Source organism: Heptranchias perlo, chromosome 23 (genome assembly GCF_035084215.1).
Source record: "Heptranchias perlo isolate sHepPer1 chromosome 23, sHepPer1.hap1, whole genome shotgun sequence".
NCBI lineage: Eukaryota > Metazoa > Chordata > Chondrichthyes > Hexanchiformes > Hexanchidae > Heptranchias > Heptranchias perlo.
The window spans coordinates 43,915,769-43,940,303 of record NC_090347.1 but is presented as its reverse complement, the minus strand read 5'-3'; the positions used below and the strand labels follow the sequence as shown (position 1 = coordinate 43,940,303).

At 48.8% G+C, this 24,535-nt stretch overlaps 1 protein-coding gene across 1 annotated transcript in view; it reads right to left on the bottom strand.

The window, feature by feature from the left end:
- Positions 1-24,535, bottom strand: part of sap30bp (SAP30 binding protein) — an 86,655-nt gene that overhangs the window by 21,429 nt on the left and 40,691 nt on the right. The window contains exon 4 of the mRNA XM_068004391.1: positions 23,132-23,174. Within this exon, the coding sequence (XP_067860492.1) occupies positions 23,132-23,174 (43 nt within the window). The remainder of the gene's footprint in view (positions 1-23,131; positions 23,175-24,535) is intronic.

The following is a 24,535-nucleotide window of genomic DNA, read 5'->3' as shown; positions in this document are numbered from 1 at the left end:
CCAACCAGCGGAAATAGTTTCTCTCTATCCACTCTATCCGTTCCCCTTAATATCTTATAAACTTCGATCAGATCACCCCTTAACCTTCGAAACTCCAGAGAATACAACCCCAATTTGTGTAATCTCTCCTCGTAACTTAACCCTTGAAGTCCCCGCGGGTATCATTCTAGAAAACCTACGCTGCACTCCCTCCAAATGTCAACTATAACTCCCCAGGGAATTTATATAAGTGTGTTCAGACCATTCTTCCCTTGCATTAGGCACTCTGGAGCAATTGCACAAAGACAGAACCGTTTGCACCCGGGGGCAGAATTCTTTTGTGACAAATACTCCCAATAACAGAATCACACGGGATTAAAAGCAGCCGGGCACAATGGGCTGCCATAGCAACACTCCGTGCCCAGCACTGTTCTCTTCTTAACTTTTTTCACTTAAATTTTACTACAGTTCCGCTCGCTTTCTTTAGCCCTGGCACTTTCTCAATCACGCCCATCTCGACTGCCAACAGTCCCCAGGTGTTGCGAGGTAAGAGTGAGGAATTGGTTGCCGTGGCGACTGCACCGATTAGGGACTTCCTGCCAGCTACAGAAGATAAAAATGTGCTGCCTAGAGTAGCCACTCCCCCGCCACACCCAATGCACAGCCTGTGCTGCTCACCACATTAGTCTGATTCATTAGACTATACACTGATGCTCAGTATTACACACTAAGAATGTAAGGCCGTAAGATATACATTCAGCAGGGAGTGGCCCAGGAGGTGTAATGTGCCGCACACTCAACAAAAAACAGCAATCCGGCACAAATAAAGCCTCTTGCTCATCTCCCCCGTCTAAAACATATTACACAATCCCCTTCTCTTATTTGTGATTGGGAAACTATAATGTTGCTCACTGGTCTGTGCTGACTCAGCTGCCGTCAGCTGGAATGGTAATAGAGCACTGCAAAGGACCACAGTCCCCTGGGGGTAGTGAGAGGGGAGGAAAATGCAGCCAAGGGCCTCACTACTGACGGCTATCCAGTGGCCCCTGCTGGAGACGGGCACCTATCCAGTGGCCCCTGCTGGAGACGGGCACCTATCCAGTGGCCCCTGCTGGAGACGGGCACCTATCCAGTGGCCCCTGCTGGAGACGGGCACCTATCCAGTGGCCCCTGCTGGAGACGGGCACCTATCCAGTGGCCCCTGCTGGAGACGGGCACCTATCCAGTGGCCCCTGCTGGAGACGGGCACCTATCCAGTGGCCCCTGCTGGAGACGGGCACCTATCCAGTGGCCCCTGCTGGAGACGGGCACCTATCCAGTGGCCCCTGCTGGAGACGGGCACCTATCCAGTGGCCCCTGCTGGAGACGGGCACCTATCCAGTGGCCCCTGCTGGAGACGGGCACCTATCCAGTGGCCCCTGCTGGAGACGGGCACCTATCCAGTGGCCCCTGCTGGAGACGGGCACCTATCCAGTGGCCCCTGCTGGAGACGGGCACCTATCCAGTGGCCCCTGCTGGAGACGGGCACCTATCCAGTGGCCCCTGCTGGAGACGGGCACCTATCCAGTGGCCCCTGCTGGAGACGGGCACCTATCCAGTGGCCCCTGCTGGAGACGGGCACCTATCCAGTGGCCCCTGCTGGAGACGGGCACCTATCCAGTGGCCCCTGCTGGAGACGGGCACCTATCCAGTGACCCCTGCTGGAGACGGGCACCTATCCAGTGACCCCTGCTGGAGACGGGCACCTATCCAGTGACCCCTGCTGGAGACGGGCACCTATCCAGTGACCCCTGCTGGAGACGGGCACCTATCCAGTGACCCCTGCTGGAGACGGGCACCTATCCAGTGACCCCTGCTGGAAACTGCATGTATGTGAATGTTGGGCAATGACAGCATTGGGCTGGACTGTGATGCCCCACATTGTCCAATAGCTTGCTAAAACTTACCATTTAGACTCAGACAGAGTGAAAGGCCACTTGGTTGAATTACCAGGGGGCTGCTGGCATCCATGGGATTGTACTCTACCAGCACTAAACTGGAGTCAACCCACTGAACACCAGCATGGGGGAGGTTTCAGCTTGTAAGTTTAGCGCAGGACTGAATGACAGGCAGGAGCTTTGATACTAACTCAGGTGCGGACGAAGTTACAAAACACAGACCACCTAAAGTAAAATTGCAGTCGAGTCTGTAAATCACACAGGGCAGTAATTGGGTAGGATAGAGGGGAGAGCCTGGATTGGGCCATGTCTACACACCGTGCAACTGCACAGATAAATCATAAAAAGGCTGGATTTCACTACTACTGAATCAAGGCTGGAGCGAGTCCAAGGCAGCTGTGCTCTGTGCTAAGGTACAAAGGTACACAGACACTCCCAACTGAGGCAGACAAGCTGCAACCCGCACACAATTCACAACGAGACAAGAACGTTATGTAAACACTGTGTTACATTATCAACCCCTGCCATAACATAGCTAGAATAACTCTGAAGATAAGCCATGCTACAAAATGAACCCATTGTATAAAATATCGACATGCTGTGTCCCCCTCCCTCAATTTCTCACCCTACCCCCTCGCCTGTTCTCCTGAAGGTGTTGTCGATTGCCTGGGACGTAGTTCCTCAGGCACCAGCAGGCCTTTGGGATCTAACTCAAGTGGCTATTTTTATGCATGAGCCCAGACAGCGAGGGTTGGCAGATGATTCGACTGTGGGGGCATCACAGACAAGCCTGATCCGACCTTTGACTATCGTTCAAACATGTGCACCTCCAGCAGGGGGTACCAGTCAGCAATCAGGAGTGAGAAGGCTGGTGGCTTTCCCTGTCGCCAACCCAGGGACACAGAGAGCAACTGCTAACACAGTACAGATCCAGGACTGAACTGTGGACTATCCTGATCTGCATGGCTCAGTACCACAACACACAGTGCATTTACCTACTGAGCCAGTGAGGAGTCATGGAAGTACACAGAAACCCTTCACCAGGTCATGGATCCAGCAGCTCTAATGACTGAACCTAGTGCCCAGACCATCCGGTGACAGGCACATAGGAACAGGAGTAGGCCATTCAGCCCCTCGAGTCTGTTCCGCCATTCAATTAGATCATGGCTAATCTGTATCTTAACTCCATCCTGGTTCTGTAGCCCTTTATACCTAACAAAAATCTAGCAATCTCAGTTTTGAAATTTTCAATTGACCCCCAGCCTCAACAGCTTTTTGGGGGGTGGGTGGGTGGGGAAGAGTTTTCCAGATTTCCACTACCCTTTGTGTGAAGAAGTGCAACCTGACATCACCCCTGAACGGCCTAGATCTAATTTTAAGGTTATGCCCCCCTGTTCTGGACTCCCCCACCAGAGGAAATAGTTTCTCTCTATCTACCCTATCAACGCTTTTAATCATCTTAAACACCTCAATTGATCAGCCCTCAACCTTCTAAAATCAAGGGAACACAAGCCTAGTCTATGCAACCTGTCCTCATAATTGAACCCTTTTAGCCCCGGTATCATTCTGGTGAATCTGCGCCGCACCCCCTCCAAGGCCAATATATCCTTCCTGAGATGTGGTGTCCAGAACTGAACACAAGCTGCTCTGCAGAACCTTCCAACACACTGACAGCAGATGCCCGTTGTATCGCTGACGAGGAAACTCTCGAGACTTGGGATGACAGCTGCTGGAAGGTGTTACCTAGAGACTGGATGTGAGAAAGATGTGCTTATACATCTTGGGCTCACTGACTACAAATACTTGAAGGGGAAAAATTTGCAGGGCTTTGCGGAAAGAGCAGGGGAGCGGGACTAATTGGATAACTCTTTCAAAGAGCCGGAACAGGCACAATGGGCCGAATGGCCTTCTCCTGTGCTGTATGATTCTACGAAATGGTTGGGTTGCAGAGAAACAAGCAGCTGCTGGTGATGCTCCACACCTCTAACTGGTGGAACCACGATCAGATACGAGGAACTCCTCGCAAGTGACGTGCAGTATGGTGCGTGTTTCTGCTGTGGCCAGGAGGACAGCACCAGTGCACTCGCACATTTTATGGTGCCAATCGTAAGGAGCTCCTGGTATATACTGTCTGACGTCCAGCCCTGGATAAGTCACAACTTCCTCCAGCTCAACATTGGGAAGACTGAAACCATCACCTTCAGCTCCCCGCCACAAACTTAATTCTCCTCGTCACTCATTCCATTGCCTTCCTCAATCACTGTCTCAGGCTGAACCAGACTATTTGCAACATTGGCATTCTGTCCTACCTTGAACTGTGTCAGACCCCATATCCTCTTCATCACTGACTGCCCACTTTCTACTCCGTAACATGGTTCACCTCTGCCTCTGCCTCTACCTCAGCCTCTCCGCTGCTACAACTTTGACGCCTTCGTTAAATGAAGATTCAACTATTCCAATGGCCTCCTTGCCGGCCTCCCATCCTCCACAAACTGCAACTTGTCCAAATCTTTGCCACACATATCTTATCCCACACTATGTCCTGCTGGCCTATCATCCCTGTCTTCACTGACCTACACTGGCTCCCTGTCCCCAACACCTTAAGTTTAATATCCTCGTCCTCGCCTTTAAATCCCTCCACAACCTCACCCCACCCTATGTCCACAACCTCCTCCAGCCCTACATTCCCCATTCCCCCATTTCTCTGACTCCAGCCGCTTATGCATTCCCTTCTCATTTCAATGGCACAGCCTTCAGCTGCCTGGGTTATACCCTTTGGAATTTCCTGGTTGTCCTATGAAGAGAGGGTGAGTAGAATAGGTCTATTCTTTCTGGAGTTTAGAAGAACGAGAGGTGATCTCATTGAAACATAAAAGATTATTAGGGGGCTTGACAGGGTAGATGCTGACAGATTGTTTCCCCTGGCTACAGAGTCTAGAACTAGGGGGCATAATCACAGGATAAGGGGTTGGCCATTCAAGACTGAGATGAGGAGGAACGTCTTCACGCAGAGGGTTGTGAATCTTTGGAATTCTCTACCCCAGAGGGCTGTGGATACTGAGTCATTGAATATATTCAAGTCTGAGATAGATGGATTGATTTTTGGGCTCTAGGGGAGTCAAGGGATATGAAGATTGGGCAGGAAAGTGGAGTTGAGGTCAAAAATCAACCATGATCTTATTGAATGGTGGAGCAAGCTCGAGGGGCTGTATGGCCTACTGCTGCTCCTATTTCTTATGTTCCTGCCTACACCTCTCTTCCCTCTTTTGAAGACCTCCTCAAAACCCATCTCTCAACCAAGCGTTGGTCACCCCTCCTAATTTCTCCCTTCCTAGCTTGACATTTGTTTTCCACAAGATTGTTCTGAAGTTTGTTGGGATTTTTTCATGTTAAAGGCATGATAGGAAAGGAGGTTGTTGCTGGCTAATAAAGAATCAAACCCCATAGCTTGCCACTTGTCTAATGACCAACTAGTGACTTGGTAGGGGAAGGTAAACAAGATCTGCTTTGGTTTGAGGTGGTTCTAGGATGACATTGATCTCATTGCTGTTAGTGGCTGCCGTGTTTCCCAACATTACGACAATGATTCGATTTCAAAACAACTTAATTGGATGTGAAGCGCTTTGGGACATCCCAATTACATGAAAGATGCTATATAGGAACATATGAACATAGGAACAGGAGGAGGCCATTCAGCCCCTTGAACCTGTTGCGCCATTCTATTAGATCATGGCTGATCTGCATCTCAACTCCATTTGCCTGCCTTTGCTCCATATCCTCTGATACCCTTATCTAACAAAAATCAATAGATATAAGTCTTGAAAATTACAATTGATCCCCAGCATCCACAGCCTTTTGGGGGAAGGGGGGGAAAAGTTCCAGATTTCCACTACCCTTTGTGTGAAAAAGTAGTTCCTGATTTCACTCCTAAATGGCCGGCTCTAATTTTAGGATTATGCCCATGTGTTCACGATTCATCCACCAGAGGAAATAGTTTCTCTGTATTTACTCTATCGAACCCCTTTATCATTTTAAACACCTCGATTAGATCACCCCTCAATCTTCTAAACTCAAGAGGATACAAGTTTATGCATCCTGTCCTCATAATTTAATCCTTTAAGTCCTGGTATAATTCTGGTGAATCAGCACTGTACCCCCTCGAAGGCCAATATATCTTTCCTGAGGTCCGTTGTCTAAAACTGAATGCAGTACTCCAAATAAGGTCTGACCAAGGCTCTATACAACTGAAGCATATCTGCCTCCCCTTTGTATTCCAACCCCCTCGAGATAAAGGCCAGCATGACATAATCCTTTTTGATTACTTTTTGTACCTGTGCACTAGCTTTTAGTAATTTGTCTATACTGACACCCAAATCCCATTGCTCCAAGTCTCTCACCATTTAGAAAATACTCTCATCTGTCTTTCTTGGATCCTAAGTGGATGATCTCACACTTCCCCACAATGAACTCCTTATGTCACAGTTTTGCCCATTCACTTAGTCTGTCTTTGTCCCTTTGTAACTTCCTGCTCCCATCTACACAACTACAAATGCAAGTTCTTCCTTTCTTTATAACTCAGGTGTTTCACCCTAGGGAGCAGCCTCGGGTTCTTCTCTGCACAGCCTCCAGTGCTTGAATCTTGTGTCACCAACAGGAACTGGACATAGTGTTCAAGGTGCGGTCTGACTGGAGCCCTGTACAGCTTGATCACAAATTCTTCTGAGTTGTATTCTACTGGTTTGGCAATACAGTAGTTCATTGGTCTATTGGCTTCACTGACTGTGCTCTGTATTGGTTCGACATATTAAGCGGCAAGTTTACTGAGGCTGTTAGATCTCTTTCAACTTCATCCGTAGCTATTTCAACACCATTCATGGAGTACGCGTGCAGTCTGTTGTCCATTCTGATGTTGTACTTTTGTCTGCATTAAATTTCATCTACCATTTTTTTGACCCACTCACATATTTCATTTAGACCATTCTATAGTTTCTGGGCTGCCTCCTTCAATTCCACTGGCTCTCCTAGTTTGGTATCATCTGCAGATTTAACCAATTTGCATTGAGTTTCTGAATCCAAGTTATTGATGTAAATTAGAAACAGTAGTGGTCTCAACACTGAGCCTTCAGGCTCCCCACTCAGTATTTCCCCTGACCCTGACATCAGTCCTCTAACAAGTAGCTGTTCTTTTCTACCCTTTAACCAACATCATATCTATTTCCAAGGTTTACCCTGAATCCCCACGGCTTTGAGCTTAGCTGACAGCCTTTCATGTGGGACTCTTGTCAAATGTTTTCCTGTGTTCCACCCTGGACAGACATGATGGTGCTGATGCTGATGCTTTACAAACAGCACAATCACTGCGACTAGCAATGGCAAATGACCCTCAATCGGCTCTTGTCACTCAGCACCTGGAGCTTGGCTGGTTTGTAATTACAATAAATTGCTGAAGATGTCTCTTATTAGCAGCTTTTCCATCACCCATTTCCCATCAGTCAAAACTGGAAACACTGAGCAATAGCAACACGTAGAGGTGTGTGATCAAATATTCTGTGTCCAACACCCCTACTCCTAGGTGTCAGCCATGGCTCAGTGGTAGCACTCTTGCCTCTGAGTCAGAAGGTTGTGGGTTCAAGTCCCAGATTTGAGCACGTAATCTAGGTTGACACTTCAATGCAGTACTGAGGGAGTGCTGCACTGTTAGAGGTGCCGTCATTCGGATGAGACGTCAAACGTTAGCCCTCTTGGGTGGACCTAAGAAATCCCATGGCACCATTTCGAAGAACAGCAGGGAAGTTCTCCCCGGTGTCCAGGCCAACATTAATCACTAAAACAAACCCCGGATTATCTGGTCACTACCACATTGCTGTTTGTGGAACCTTCATGTACGCAAATTGGCTGCCACGTTTTCTACACTACAATAGTGACTACACTTCAAAAGTACTTCATTGGCTGTAAAGCGCTTTGGGATGCCCTGAGGTTATGAAAGGCGTTATATAAACGGAAGTATGTTTTTCTTTCTTTTTCCTAGTCCTTAACCCCTCATCAGGATTTGCCCCAAATCTGTTCTCTCAGCAGCAATTCCAATTTCACGGGGGGGGGGGGGGGGGGCTGTGAAATCCGTTAATGGCACAAGGGTTAAATGCACAGCCCTCGTCTGAACGTGCCTCACCAGTCAGCTGCAGTATCTCATAACAGATCTGCAGTGAAATTGGAATGTGACAGAATCACAGCAATCGCAGACACTCCATCAGACCAGTGATCTGTTACCACATCCTCTGAACGACACGGCATAGTAACTGCAAGGTTAACTACAGGTATACAACCAGAATAATACACTTGGCTAAACATTGATCCCACTATGGACTCTTCTTTGCTGTTACAAAAACAAGCTCAAGTGTCAGCTTGGCTCAGTTGGTAGCATTCTCATCTCTGACTCAGAAGGCTGTGGGTTCAAATCCCACTCCAGGACTTGAGCACATAACCTAGGCTGATATACTGATGCAGCACTGAGGGAGTGCTGCATTGCCGGAGGTGCAGTCTTTCAGAAGAGACATTAAACAGAGGTCTTTCTGTCTGTTCAGGTGGACATATAAGATTACAGGGCCCTTTTTCGAAGAGTGGGGGAGCTCTCCTAGTGTCCTGGTCAATGCTACTCCCTCAACCAACACTATTAAAACAGATTAACTGGTCATTCATCTCATTGCTGTTTGTGGCATCCATCTGTGCACAAATTGGCTGCCACATTTGCCTATAAAAAGTGACTGCATGTCAATTCATCCTGAGGATGTGAAAGGCGCTATTATAAGTGCTAGTTCTTTCTTTGCAAGTCCTCCATTAAATCAAGACGATCAGGTCCGCTTCCCTCACGGGTTTTGCCACTGACTGAGGATCTGCTTCCCGCACAACTGTTTGACACTCTAGGAAGATCTGAACCAAATACAGTGATTTAAGCCCCACAATTTACTGTCATCTTACATGCAATCATTTGGAATACTTCATCAAAACTATGCAAATAAATCCACTTTAACACACGGCCCTCAGAGAAGTAATTGGTTCCAAATAATCAGCACTTGTTCCAAAAGCTCAGTCTTTCACCTTCCAATTCTCCTCACGGACCCAGGTTGGGGGAGAAGAGAGCAAGAGAACAGGTCACTGGCATGTTGATAGGGAAGTGGGGAGTTGGTAAGGGGACATGCAAGGGCCCCAAAGGCCTCAAATTAGAGTGGACATCTCCATCTTGAATGATGTCCCATGAAAATAGTCAATAATATACAGAGGAATTAAATACACTCAAGCTTTCAATGTCACGTCATAGAATGTTACAGCACAGAAGGAGGCCATTCAGCCCATTGTGCCTTTAAATAGATCTTTGAAAGAGTTATCCAATTAGTCCCACTCCCCTGCCCTTTCCCCACAGCCCTGCAAATTTTTCACCTTCCAAGTATTTATCCAATTCCCTTTTGAGAGTTATTATTAAATCTGCTTCCACCACCCTTTCAGGCAGTGCATTCCAGATCATTTGCTTCTGCCACTTCCACCTGAAGTCCTCTTTCTGCTCCCTCCATCCCTGCCTGAAGTCCTCCTTCTCCTCCCCTGATCTGGAAATATATCACACTGGTGTAGAAAGGACCACTCTTCTGAGGTTGGAGCTGTGTAAAGGAAGCTTTACTCTGTATCTAACTCATACTTCCAGGGCAGGTATAGTGTTTGATGGGGCAGTTTAGAGGGAGCTTTACTCTGTATCTAACCCGTGATTGTACCTGCCGTGGGAGTGTTTGATGGGACTTTGCAGAGGGTGCTTCACTCTGTATCTAAACCATGCCGTACCTGCCCTGGGAGTGTTTGGCGCCGACACTGGGTGTCTTAATTGGAAAGTGTTCTATTCCTATCAGGAACATCCCTTACCTTGAAGGGCGTAAAAAGTCAAACATACTTTTTGAAGCAGCATAAGAGATCTGAGAATTATCATGAAATAAAACCCACTGCTTTGTACCATTTCATCCCCCTTATTAATATTCGGGATAATTTTTTTGCTGACTTGTTTCGAGGAAGGGATGAATGTAGCCTTTAGCTCTGTACAGCAATAACTGCAACTTGAAAGTGGGCAAAGAGGAACATCATTCATCAATACTGTTTCACAGCCTGGATCAGAGAACAAAGGCTTCTCTGTACTTCAGATACTGGTCACCATGAAACACGGCATTAAAAATCAGGGTCATTTACACGCTACGTATGATTACTTCCCCAGAGACTTCGTTCAAAGGCAACCTGCTTAGCATCAAATTAACAAAGTAGCACACTGATCCCGTATTTATTTCAATATTGGGACATTTCAGCTTATCTGTATTTACAGGTAAAGCTCTCAGATACAAAAAGGTACAAACACCACCTCTTCACCAACACACAGGCACAAACACCACTTACTCACCTACACACTTGTACAAACACCACCTTCTCTCCCAGACACACAGGTACAAACGCCACCTTCTCTCCCAGACACACAGGCACAAACACCACTTACTCACCTACACACTTGTACAAACACCACCTTCTCTCCCAGACACACAGGTACAAACGCCACCTTCTCTCCCAGACACACAGGTACAAACGCCACCTTCTCTCCCAGACACACAGGTACAAACGCCACCTTCTCTCCCAGACACACAGGTACAAACGCCACCTTCTCTCCCAGACACACAGGTACAAACGCCACCTTCTCTCCCAGACACACAGGTACAAACGCCACCTTCTCTCCCAGACACACAGGTACAAACGCCACCTTCTCTCCCAGACACACAGGTACAAACGCCACCTTCTCTCCCAGACACACAGGTACAAACGCCACCTTCTCTCCCAGACACACAGGTACAAACACCACCTTCTCTCCCAGACACACAGGTACAAACACCACCTTCTCTCCCAGGCACACAGGTACAAACGCCACCTTCTCTCCCAGACACACAGGTACAAACGCCACCTTCTCTCCCAGGCACACAGGTACAAACGCCACCTTCTCTCCCAGACACACAGGTACAAACGCCACCTTCTCTCCCAGGCACACAGGTACAAACGCCACCTTCTCTCCCAGACACACAGGTACAAACGCCACCTTCTCTCCCAGGCACACAGGTACAAACGCCACCTTCTCTCCCAGGCACACAGGTACAAACGCCACCTTCTCTCCCAGGCACACAGGTACAAACGCCACCTTCTCTCCCAGACACACAGGTACAAACACCACCCCCTCACCCACACACAGGTACAAACACCATCCCCTCACCAACACACAGGTACAAACACCACCCCCTCACCCACACACAGGTAGAAACACCAGCCCCTCACCCACACACAGGTAGAAACACCACCCCCTCACCCACACACAGGTACAAACACCATCCCCTCACCAACACACAGGTACAAACACCACCCCCTCACCCACACACAGGTACAAACACCACCCCCTCACCCACACACAGGTACAAACACCACCCCCTCACCCACACACAGGTAGAAACACCACCCCCTCACCCACACACAGGTAGAAACACCACCCCCTCACCCACACACAGGTAGAAACACCAGCCCCTCACCCACACACAGGTAGAAACACCACCCCCTCACCCACACACAGGAACGAACACCACCCCCTCACCCACACACAGGAACGAACACCACCTCCTCACCAATACATTCATGGAAATTTACAGCACAGGAGGCCGTCATTCAGCCCATCGTGTCTGTGCCGGCCGAAAAAGAGCTATTCAGCCTAATCCCACTTTCCAGCTCTTGGTTCGTAGCCTTGTAGGTTACGGCATCTCAGTGCACATCCAAGTACCCTTTAAATATGGTGAGGGTTTCTGCCTCTACCTCCCTTTCAGGCAGTGAGTTCCAGACCCCCACCACCCTCAGGGTGAAAATATTTCTCCTAAACTCCCTGCTAATCCTCTACCAATCACTTTAAATCTATGCCCCCTGGTTACTGACCTAAGAGTGCATAGGTCCGTTCTATCTAGTCCCGTCATAATTTTGTACACTTCAATTAAATCACTCCTCAGCCTCCTCTGTTCCAAAGAAAACAACCCCAGCCTATCCAATCATTCCTCATACCTAAAATTCTTCAGCCCTGGCAACATCCTCGTAAATCTCCTCTGTACCCTCTCTAGTGCAATCACATCTTTCCTGTGTTGTGGTGACTAGAACTGTACGCAGTACTCAAGATGTGGCCTAGTGTTTTATACAGTTGCAGTATAACCTCCCTGCTCTTATATTCTGTGCCTCGGCTAATAGTGGAAAGTATCCTGTATGCCTCCTTAACTACCTTATCTACTTGTCCTGCTACCTTCAGGGATCTGTGGACATGCACTCCAAGATCCCTCTGTTCCTCTACACTTCTCAGTATCCTCCCATTTATTGTGTATTCCCTTGTCTTGTTTGCCCTCCCCAAATGCATTACCTCACACTTCTCCAGATTGAATTCTCACTTTTCTGCCCACCTGAACAGTCCATTGATATCTTCCTGCAGTCTATAGCTTTCCTCCTCACTATCAACCACACGGCCAATTATTGTATCATCTGCAAACTTCTTAATCCTGCCCCCTACATTTAAGTCTAAATCATTAATATATACCACAAAAAGCAAAGGACCTAATACTGAGCCCTGTGGAGCCCCACTGAAAACAGCCTTCCAGTCACAAAAACACCGGTCTTCCTTTGCTTCCTGCCACTGAGCCAATTTTGGATTCAACTTGCCACTTTCCCATGGATCCCATGGGCTTTTACTTTTCTGACCAGTCTGCCATGTGGGACCTTGTCAAAAGCCGTGCTAAAATCCATGTCCACTACATCAAATGCGCTACCGTCATTGACCCTCCTTGTTACCTCCGCAAAAAATTCAATCAAGTTAGTCAGACACAACCTTCCTTTAACAAATCCATGCTGAATGTCCTTGATTAATCAGTGCCATTCTAAATGATGATTGATACTGTCTCTCAGAATTTTTTCCGATAATTTGCCCACCATCAAGGTTAGGCTGATTGGCCTGTAATTACTCAGTCTATCCCTTTCTCCCTTCTTAAACAATGGTACAACATTAGCAGTCCTCCAGTCCTCTGGCACCACACCTGTAGCAACACCACCCCCTCACCCACACACAGGTACAAACACCACCCCCTCACCCACACACAGGTACAAACACCACCCCCTCACCCACACACAGGTACAAACACCACCCCCTCACCCACACACAGGTACAAACACCACCCCCTCACCCACACACAGGTACAAACACCACCCCCTCACCCACACACAGGTACAAACACCACCCCCTCACCCACACACAGGTACAAACACCACCCCCTCACCCACACACAGGTACAAACACCACCTCCTCACCCACACACAGGTACAAACACCACCGCCTCACCCACACACAGGTACAAACACCACCCCCTCACCCACACACAGGTACAAACACCACCTCCTCACCCACACACAGGTACAAACACCACCCCCTCACCCACACACAGGTACAAACACCACCCCCTCACCCACACACAGGTACAAACACCACCTCCTCACCCACACACAGGTACAAACACCACCCCCTCACCCACACACAGGTACAAACACCACCCCATCACCCACACACAGGTACAAACACCAACTCCTTACCACAACAACTTGCATTTATATAGCGCCTTTAATGCAGTAAAACATTTCAAGGCGTGTCAGAGGAGCATTATCAAACAAAATTTGGGATCGAGCCACTTATGGAGTTAGTAGGACAGGCTTGGTCAAAGAAGTAGGTTTTAAGGAGCGCCTTAAAGGAGGAGAGAGAGGTGGAGAGGCGGAGAGGTTTAGGGAGGGAATTCCAGAGCTTGGGGCCTAGGCTGCTGAAGGCACGGCTGCCAATGGTGGAGCGATTAAAATTGGGGTGTGCTAGACGCTAGAATTGGAGGAGCGCAGAGATCATGGAGGGTTGTAGGGCTGGAGGAGGTTATAGACATAGAGGGGTGAGGCCATGGAGGAATTTGAAAACAAGAATGAGAATTTTAAAATCGAGGCATTGCTGGACCGGGATCCAATGTAGGTCAGCGAGCACAGGGGTGATGGGTGAACGGGACTTGGTGAGAGATAGGATACGGACAGCAGAGTTTTGGATAAGCACAAGTTTATTGAGAGTAGAAGATGGGAGGCTGGCCAGGAGAGCATTGGAATAGTCAAGTCTAGAGGTAACAAAGGCATGGATGAGGGATTTAGCAGCAGACGAGCTGAGGCAGAGGTGGAAGTAAGCGGTTTTGGTGATGGAGTGGATATGGGGGTCAGAAGCTCATCACGTGGCAACCACTGTGGTTCAGCCTCAGACAGTGGCAAGGGAGGGGGATGGAATAAGTGGCAAGGGAACGGAGTTTATGGCGGGGGCTGAAGACAATGGCTTCGGTCTTCCCACAACAGGGTTGGGCAGTGTCCTAGGCCCAACCATCTTCAGCTGCTTCATCAATGACCTTCCCTCCATCAGAAATGGGGATGTTCGCTGATGACTGCACAGTGTTCAGTTCCATTCGCAACCCCTCAGATAATGAAGCAGTCCGAGCCCGCATGCAGCAAGACCTGGACAACATCCAGGCTTGGGCTGATAAGTGGCAAGTAACATTCGCACCAGACAAGTGCCAGGCAATGACCATCTCCAACAAGAGAGAGTCTAACCACCTCCCCTTGACATTCAACTGCATTACCATCGCCGAATCCCCCACCATCAACATCCTGGGGGTCACCATTGACCAGAAACTTAACCGGACCAGCCATATAAATACTGTGGCTACGAGAGCAGGTCAGAGGCTGGGTATTCTGCGGCGAGTGACTCACCTCCTGACTCCCCAAAGCCTTTCCACCATCTACAAGGCACAAGTCAGGAGTGTGATGGAATACTCTCCACTTGCCTGGATGAGTGCAGCTCCAACAACACTCAAGAAGCTCGACACCATCCAAGATAAAGCAGCCCGCTTGATTGGCACCCCATCCACCACCCTAAACATTCACTCCCTTCACCACCGGCGCACTGTGGCTGCAGTGTGCACCATCCACAGGATGCACTGCAGCAACTCGCCAAGGCTTCTTCGACAGCACCTCCCAAACCCGCGACCTCTACCACCTAGAAGGACAAGGGCAGCAGGCGCATGGGAACAACACCACCTGCACGTTCCCCTCCAAGTCACACACCATCCCGACTTGGAAATATATCGCCGTTCCTTCATTGTCGCTGGGTCAAAATCCTGGAACTCCCTTCCTAACAGCACTGTGGGAGAACCGTCACCACACGGACTGCAGCGGTTCAAGAAGGCGGCTCACCACCACCTTCTCGAGGGCAATTAGGGATGGGCAATAAATGCCGGCCTTGCCAGCGACGCCCACATCCCGTGAACGAATAAAAAAAAAAAAAAAATATTTAGTTGGAGGAAATTTCTGCTCATCCAATATTGAATGTCGGACAAGCAGCAGTAAAAATCAGAGACAGTGGAGGGGTCGAGAGATGGTGGTGAGGTGGAGCTGGGTGTCATCAGCCTACATGTGGAAGCTGTCGTCGTGTTTTCGGATGATGTCACCGAGGGGCAGCATGTCGATGAGAAATAGGAAGGGGCCAAGAATAGATCCTTGGGGGACTCCAGAGGGAGCGGGAAGAGAAGCCACTGTAGGTGATTCGCTGACTATGACTGGATAGATAAGAATGGAACCAGGCGAGCGCAGTCCCACCCAGCTGGACGACGGAGGAGAGGCGTTGGAGGAGAATGGTGTGGTCAACCGTGTCAAAGGCTGCAGATAGGTCGAGAAGGATGAGGAGGGATAGTTTACCACGGTCACCGTCACATAGGATGTCATTTGTGACTTTGATAAGAGCCGTTTCAGTACTGTCGCAGGGGCGGAAACCTGATTGGAGGAGTTCAAAAATGGAGTTGCGGGAAAGATGCACACGGATTTGAGAGGCGACAACAGGTTCACGGACTTGAAAGGAAAGGGAGGTTGGAGGGTACGGTAGCATAGTGGTTGTGTTACTGGGCTAGTAATCCAGAGGCCTGGACTAATAACCCGGCCTCTGGGTTATGAGTTCAAATCCCGCCACGACAGCTGGGGAATTTAAATTCAATTAATTAAATAAAATCTGGAATAAAAAACTAGTACCAGTAATGGCGGCCATGAAACCACCGGATTGTCGTAAAAACCCATCTGGTTCACTAATGTCCTTTGGGGAAGGAAACTTGCCATCCTTACCCGGTCATGTCTATATGTGACTCCAGACCCACAGCAATGTGGTTGATTCTTAATCGCCCTCTGAAATGGCCTAGCAAGCCACTCAGTTGTACAATCTCACTACAGAAAGTCACAAGTCACAAGGCACCGGACACGAAAAGGCAAACCAAGCCCAGTCGACCCTGCAAAGTCCTCCTCACTAACATCTGGGGACTTGAGCCAAAATTGGGAGAGCTGTCCCAAGACTAGTCAAGCAACAGCCTGACACAGCCATACTCACAGAATCATATCTTTCAGCCGACGTCCCAGACTCTTCCATCACCATCCCTGGATACGTCCTGTCCCACTGGCAGGACAAACCCACCAGACATGGCAGTACAGTGGTATACAGTCAGGAGGGAGTGGCCCTGGGAGTCCTTAACATTGACTCCGGACCGCATGAAATCTCATGGCATCAGGTCAAACATGGGCAAGGAAACCTCCTGCTGATTACCATCTACCGTCCTCCCTCAGCTGATGAATCAGTCCTCCTCCATATTGAGCACCACTTGGAGGAAGCACTGAGGGTAGCAAGGATAGAGAATGTACTCTGGGTGGGGGACTTCAATGTCCATCACCGAGAGTAGCTTGGTAGCACCACGACTGACCGAGCTGGCCAAGTCCTGAAGGACATAGCTGCCAGACTGGGCCTGCGGCAGGTGGTGAGCGAACCAACACGAGGGGAAAAACATACTTGACATCGTCCTCACCAATCTACCTGTCGCAGATGCATCTGTCCACGACAGTATTGATAGGAGTGACCACCGCACAGTCCTTGTGGAGACAAAGTCCCGTCTTCACACTGAGGACACCATCCAACATGTGTGACGCTACCACTGAGCTAAATGGGATAGACCTCATTACAGCCTTGGTCCAAACATGGACAGAAAAGCTGAATTCTAGAGGTGAGGTAAGGGTGATTGCCTTTGACTTCAAGGCAGCATTTGACAGAGTGTGGCACCAAGCAGCCCTAGTAAAATTGAAGTCAATAAGAATCAGGGGGAAAACTCTCCAGTGGCTGGAGTCCTACCTAGCACAAAGGAAGATAGTAATGGTTGTTGGAGGCTAATCATCTCAGCCTCAGGACATCGCTGCAGGAGTTCCTCAGGGCAGTGTCCTAGGCTCAACCATCTTCAGCTGCTTCATTAATGACTTTCCCCCCATCATAAGGTCAGAAATGGGGATGTTCGCTGGTGATTGCACAGTGTTCAGTTCCATTCGCAACTCCTCAGATAATGAAGCAGTCCAAGCCCGCATGCAGCAAGACCTGGACAACATCCAGGCTTGGGCTCATAAGTGGCAAGTAACATTCACGCCAGACAAGTGCCAGGCAATGACTATTTCCAACAAGAGGGAGTCTAACCACCTCCCCTTGACATTCAATGGCATTACCATCGCCAAATCCCCCACCATCAACATCCTGGGGGTCACCATTGACCAGAAACTTAACTGGACCAGCCACATACTGTGGCTACAAGAACAGGTCGGAGGCTGGGTATTTTGCAGCTAGTGACTCACCTCCTGACTCCCCAAAGCCTTTCCACCATCTACAAGGCACAAGTCAGGCGTGTGATGCAATACCCTCCACTTTCCTGGATGAATGCAGCTCCAGGACAAAGAAACCCGCTTGATTGGCACCCCATCCACCACTCTAAACATTCACTTCCTTCACCACCGGTGCACCGTGGCTGCAGTGTGTACCATCTACAGGATGCACTGCAGCAACTCGCCAAGGCTTCTTCGACAGCATCTCCCAAACCCGCGACCTCTACCACCTAGAAGGACAAGGGCAGCAGGCACATGGGAACAACACCACCTGCATGTTCCTCTCCAAGTCACACACTATCCTGACTTGGAAATATATCGCCATTCCTTCATCGTTGCTGGGTGAAAATCCTGGAACTCCTTACCTAACAGCACTGTGGGAGAACCTTCACCACACGGACTGCAGCGGTTCAAGAAGGCAGCTCACCACCACCTTCTCAGGGGCAATTAAGGATGGGCAATAAATGCCAGCCTCGCCAGCGACGCCCACATCCCATGAACAAATGAAAAAAAGACGGGGCAGTAGTTTGCAAACATAGGGCTGATGGGTGAGATTTTTGAGGAGGAGGATGATGACTGCAGATTTGAAGGGAAGGGGGACAGTACCTGAGGACAGGAAACTGTTAACAATATCAGCTAACATGGGAGCCAGGAAGGGAAGTTGGGTGGTCAGCAGTTTGGTGGGAGTAAGTTGGCTAAGTAACAGGAAGCAGAGAGTAGTGGTGAACGGTTGTTTCTTGGATTGGAAGAGGTGTACAATAGTGCTCCCCAGGGGTCGGTACTAGGACCACTGTTTTTCTTGATCTATATTAATGACTTGGACTTGGGTGTACAGAACACAATTTCAAAATTTGCAGATAACACAAATCTTGGAAGGGTAGTGAACAGTGAGGAGGATAGTGACAGACTTCAAGAGGAGATAGACAGGCTGGTGGAATAGGCAGACACATGGCAGATGAAATTTAACGCAGAAAAATGCGAAGTGATACATTTCGGTAGGAAGAATGAGGAGAGGCAATATAAACTAGAGGGCACAATTCTAAAAGGGGTACAGGAACAGAGAGATCCGGCGGTATATGTGCATAAATTGCTGAAAGTGGCAGGGCAGGTTGAGAAAGGGGTTAAAAAAAGCAATACGGGATCCTGGGCTTTATAAATAGAGGTATAGAGTACAAAAGCAAGGAAAGTCATGATGAACCTTTATAAAACACTGGTTCGACCACAACTGGAGTACTGTGTCCAGTTCTGGGCACTGCACTTTACGAGAGATGTGAAGGCCTTAGAGAGGGTGCAGAAAAGATTTATTAGAATGATTCCAGGGATAAGGGATTTTAGTTACGTGGACAGACTGGAGAAGCTGTGGTTGTTCTCCTTGGAACAGAGAAGGTTGTGAGATTTGATAGAGGTACATAAAATCATGAAGAGTCTGGACAGAATAGATAGAGAGAAACTGTTCCCATTGGTGGAAGGGTCAAGAACCAGAGGACATAGATTTAAGGTGATTGGCAAAAGAACCAAAGGTGACATGAGGAAAAACTTTTTTTTAATGCAGCGAGTGGTTAGGATCTGGAATGCACTGCTGGGGTTGGCGGGGTGGTGGGGGGCGTTGGTGGAGGCAGATTCAATTGTGGCCTTCAAAAGGGAACTGGATAAGTACTTGAAAGGAAAAAATTTGCAGGGCTGCGAGGATAGGGCGGGGAAGTGGGACTAGCTGGATTGATCTTGCAGAGAGCCGGCACGGACTCGATGGGCCAAATGGCCTCCTTCCGTGCTGTAACCTTTCTATGCTTCTAATAGGGTCGAGGGAGCAGGAAGTGGATCTCATGAACAAGATGAGCTCGGAGAGGACATGAGGGGAGATAGCAGAGAAACTAGAAAAAGATGCGAGTTCAAGGCGAGGGCAGGGGGGAGCCTTACGGGAAGTTTGGCTTGGTGGGCAAGGGGAAGGGAGGGAAGGAGCAGAGACAGCTGAACGGATGGTCTTAATTTTAGTGACAAAGAAGTCCAAGAGCTCATTGCACTTGATGGAGGTGAGATGGAGGGAGCAGGGGAGAGGGGTTTAAAAAGACGGTTTGTAGTGGAGAGAAGCTGGGGATCTTTGCATCCCAGGCTGATCCTGGAATATTGTAAGGAATCTTACAACACCAGGTTATAGTCCAACAGTTATATTTGAAAATCACAAGCTTTCGGAGGCTTTCTCCTTCGTCAGGTGACGAAGGAGAAAGCCTCCGAAAGCTTGTGATTTTCAAATAAAACTGTTGGACTATAACCTGGTGTTGTAAGATTCCTTACATTTGTCCACCCCAGTCCATCACCGGCATCTCCACATCATGGATCCTGGAATAGTGAGCTATTTTGGCAGAGGAGAGCAGAACCCGATAGTGCTTTTTGTAGTCGAGCCAGATCTGGCAATGAATGGCTAAAAAAGTTGTCCGATATAAACGTTCAAGTTTGTGTCCCTTGGACTTAAGGGAGCGGGAACAATCAGGGTGAGAGACAAGTGGGGACAAGGGCATCAAAGGTGGAGGTGAGGGTGTGATTGAGCAGATTGGTAGCTGCAGAAATGTTGTGGTGAATGGAGGGCTAAAGGCTAGAGAGTTGGGAATTTGACAGTGCCGTTGTAAGTGTCTTGGGGGAAGAGTTTTTTCCTGGGCGGGCACAGAAGGAAGTGGGGTTTAGAGAGCAAGGGGGGTTTGGGTGGAGAGGAATACAAGGAAGAGATCAGAGATGGCCTTATCCGTGATTGACACGAGGGGAATAGAGAGGCCACGTGAGATGGCAAGATCGAGGTGGTGGCCATGAAAATGGGTAGGGGAGTTTATACGGAGAGAGAGATTAAGGGAGGATAGGACGGCAGTGAACTCACAAGAGAGGGCATGATGAGTTGCGATGGACGTTGAAATCACCGAAGAAATCACCGAGACGTTGCTCGGTGCAGATGCTGAGGGAGGAAAGCGGTGATCATATCTTGGTGAGAAACTTGGCGTGGTACTTGGGTGGGCAGTAGAGAACGAGGATTTTAAAGGAGAGGGATGTGGGGTGGAATAAGGAGAAATGCTCAAAGGAGGAGATGATGTCAGAGGAGTAGGGGAATGGACCAAGGTGTGATTTGGTGATAATGGCCACACCGCCACCGCGGTGGTCTGGGCGGGGCAAGTGGTGGAAGATATAACCAGGCAGGGAGGCTTCATTAAAGGGGAAAGGTGTCATCACCCGTCAACCAAGTTTCCGTTGAGGCCATGTGTCGATGCAATCATCCACAATAAGCTCATGGATGGCAAAGGGCCTTGTTCACAGGTACAAACACCACCTCCTCACCAACACACAGGTACAAACACCACCCCCTCACCCACATACAGGTACAAACATCACCTCCTCACCAACACACAGGTACAAACACCACCCCCTCACCCACATACAGGTACAAACATCACCTCCTCACCCACACACAGGTACAAACATCACCTCCTCACCCACACACAGGTACAAACACCACCCCCTCACCCACACACAGGTACAAACACCACCCCCTCACCCACACACAGGTACAAACACCACCCCCTCACCCACATACAGGTACAAACACCACCTCCTCACCCACACACAGGTACAAACACCACCTCCTCACCCACACACAGGTACAAACACCACCTCCTCACCCACACACAGGTACAAACACCACCTCCTCACCCACACACAGGTACAAACACCACCCCCTCACCCACACACAGGTACAAACACCTCCCCCTCACCCACACACAGGTACAAACACCACCCCCTCACCCACATACAGGTACAAACACCACCCCCTCACCCACACACAGGTACAAACACCACCCCCTCACCCACACACAGGTACAAACACCACCCCCTCACCCACACACAGGTACAAACACCACCCCCTCACCCACATACAGGTACAAACACCACCTCCTCACCCACACACAGGTACAAACACCACCTCCTCACCCACACACAGGTACAAACACCACCCCCTCACCCACATACAGGTACAAACACCACCCCCTCACCCACATACAGGTACAAACACCACCCCATCACCCACACACAGGTACAAACACCACCCCCTCACCCACACACAGGTACAAACACCACCCCCTCACCCACATACAGGTACAAACACCACCCCCTCACCCACATACAGGTACAAACACCACCCCCTCACCCACACACAGGTACAAACACCACCTCCTCACCCACACACAGGTACAAACACCACCTCCTCACCCACACACAGGTACAAACACCACCCCCTCACCCACATACAGGTACAAACACCACCCCCTCACCCACATACAGGTACAAACACCACCCCATCACCCACACACAGGTACAAACATCACCCCCTCACCCACACACAGGTACAAACACCACCTCCTCACCCACACACAGGTACAAACACCACCTCCTCACCCACACACAGGTACAAACACCACCCCCTCACCCACACAGGTACAAACACCACCTCCTCACCCACACACAGGTACAAACACCACCCCCTCACCCACACACAGGTACAAACACCACCTCCTCACCCACACACAGGTACAAACACCACCTCCTCACCCACACACAGGTACAAACACCACCTCCTCACCCACACACAGGTACAAACACCACCTCCTCACCCACACACAGGTACAAACACCACCCCCTCACCCACACACAGGTACAAACACCACCTCCTCACCCACACACAGGTACAAACACCACCCCCTCACCCACACACAGGTACAAACACCACCCCCTCACCCACACACAGGTACAAACACCACCTCCTCACCCACACACAGGTACAAACACCACCTCCTCACCCACACACAGGTACAAACACCACCCCCTCACCCACACAGGTACAAACACCACCCCCTCACCCACACAGGTACAAACACCACCCCCTCACCCACACACAGGTACAAACACCACCCCCTCACCCACACACAGGTACAAACACCACCCCCTCACCCACACACAGGTACAAACACCACCCCCTCACCAACACACAAGTACAAACACCACCTCCTCACCCACACACAGGTACAAACACCACCCCCTCACCAACACACAAGTAGACCCTGTTCCAAACAATCTTCTTTCTTGCATCCTCACTGTGTTGAAACGATGGCTTGTTGCACAATCTTCTACTCTTGACTCATTCTTTCAAAACTGCAGAACTCCTTACTCCCTCTTAATCTTGACATTTTTAAAACTCAAACTTGGTGTCACCTAATTATTACTTCCTGATTTGCCACATCTGCTCTCCTGTTTCTAACCTTGGTGTCCTGCACCATGGGCCATGGCCCTTCACTTGGGTTTGTCAATAACAGCAGGACCTCTCCCTCCCTCCCTATTGCTGTAGTACATACCAACCAGTTCCTGAGGATTCTTCTTCTCCACATCGAGGACCTCCTGAAAAAGAAAAAGGTATTAAATGTCTGATCCATCGCACATTACAACACAAAGGAGCCCTCTGCACCTCACTGCTCCACACAGGGGAAGAAAGGGCACGTGCTGTGTCTGTACAATTATAAGAGGGTTGGCTGTAAATGCTGTAACCAGTAACATTACATTAGTACAGGAGTCGGGGAGGAAAAGGAGGGCTCGCTGTATCCAGGACATAACTACCCACATTTAAATGTTAAAGTTTATCAAGTGTGTGCTTGTGAGAGCACGCATAAGATCAAGAGAGAGAAATATAGAGGGATAGAAATACAGAGATAGATAGAGAAAAGAGAGATTGATAGATAGAAACAGAGATAGAGTGAGAGCAATAGATATATATATATATTAAAAAAAAGAGATAGAGACAGATATATACATATAGACAGATATATAGATAGATAAGTACAGAGATAGAGACAGATAGATATAGACAGAGAGAGAGCGTGATAGAGATAGAGGGGTAGAGTTTCTGCTAGACTGTGCTTGTTTTCTCAGTGCAATCCAGCTGGATCAGCGCAAAAGATTGAGGAATTTTCGATGTACACTGGACATAAATTACGTTAAGCATAATTCAAGTTTCCGGGATCTTTTGCTCTGGTTCAAAAACTATTGAGCTGAGGCCGGCCCTGCCCACAATGCCTCCCCGATCAAAATAACGAGGGTGCGAGTTTCGGCCGATTGTGCCCACCTGCTATTCGATGAGGGTCTTCAAATTAAGGCACATTTTAAATGTTTTTAAAGGTTAAAAAATATTTAATTTACTAAGAATCTGACTAGTGTATACCAATGAAACTAGTAAATGGTTCAGTATAGTTTTTTAAAAGTCAGTTTCAGTGATTTTAAATCAGGTTACTCACAGGTGGAGGACCAGACACACTTATTAAAAATGCTTATTTTTTGTGATAAACCCATTTTCAGCCATATTAATAAAACTGTACAAGTTACCACTCTTAAATACATCAAAGAATATTTTTTATTGCGAAGAACAAAAAATAAACGAATACACTATGTTAAGCTGCCGAATTGCACTGATTCATGGAAGGTTTTATGTTTGTGAGTGTGTTCACGCATTCTAGTGGAAACTCAAACTGTAACCTAACTTGCACAATTTTCACCCAATTGCCGATTGCGCCCAAAGTGGAAACTCTACCCCAGATAGAGTAAGGGAGTAACAGAGATAGAGTGCGCACGCAGCATACATGCACGTTTGTGTATACAGCATGTGTGTGTGGGGGAAGGTGGAGATGTCTGTCAAACCCTATTTCCTGTAACATCCCAGGGTGAGGTATTTGCACAAGGCTGAACGACGAGGATAACTCTGGGCTTCT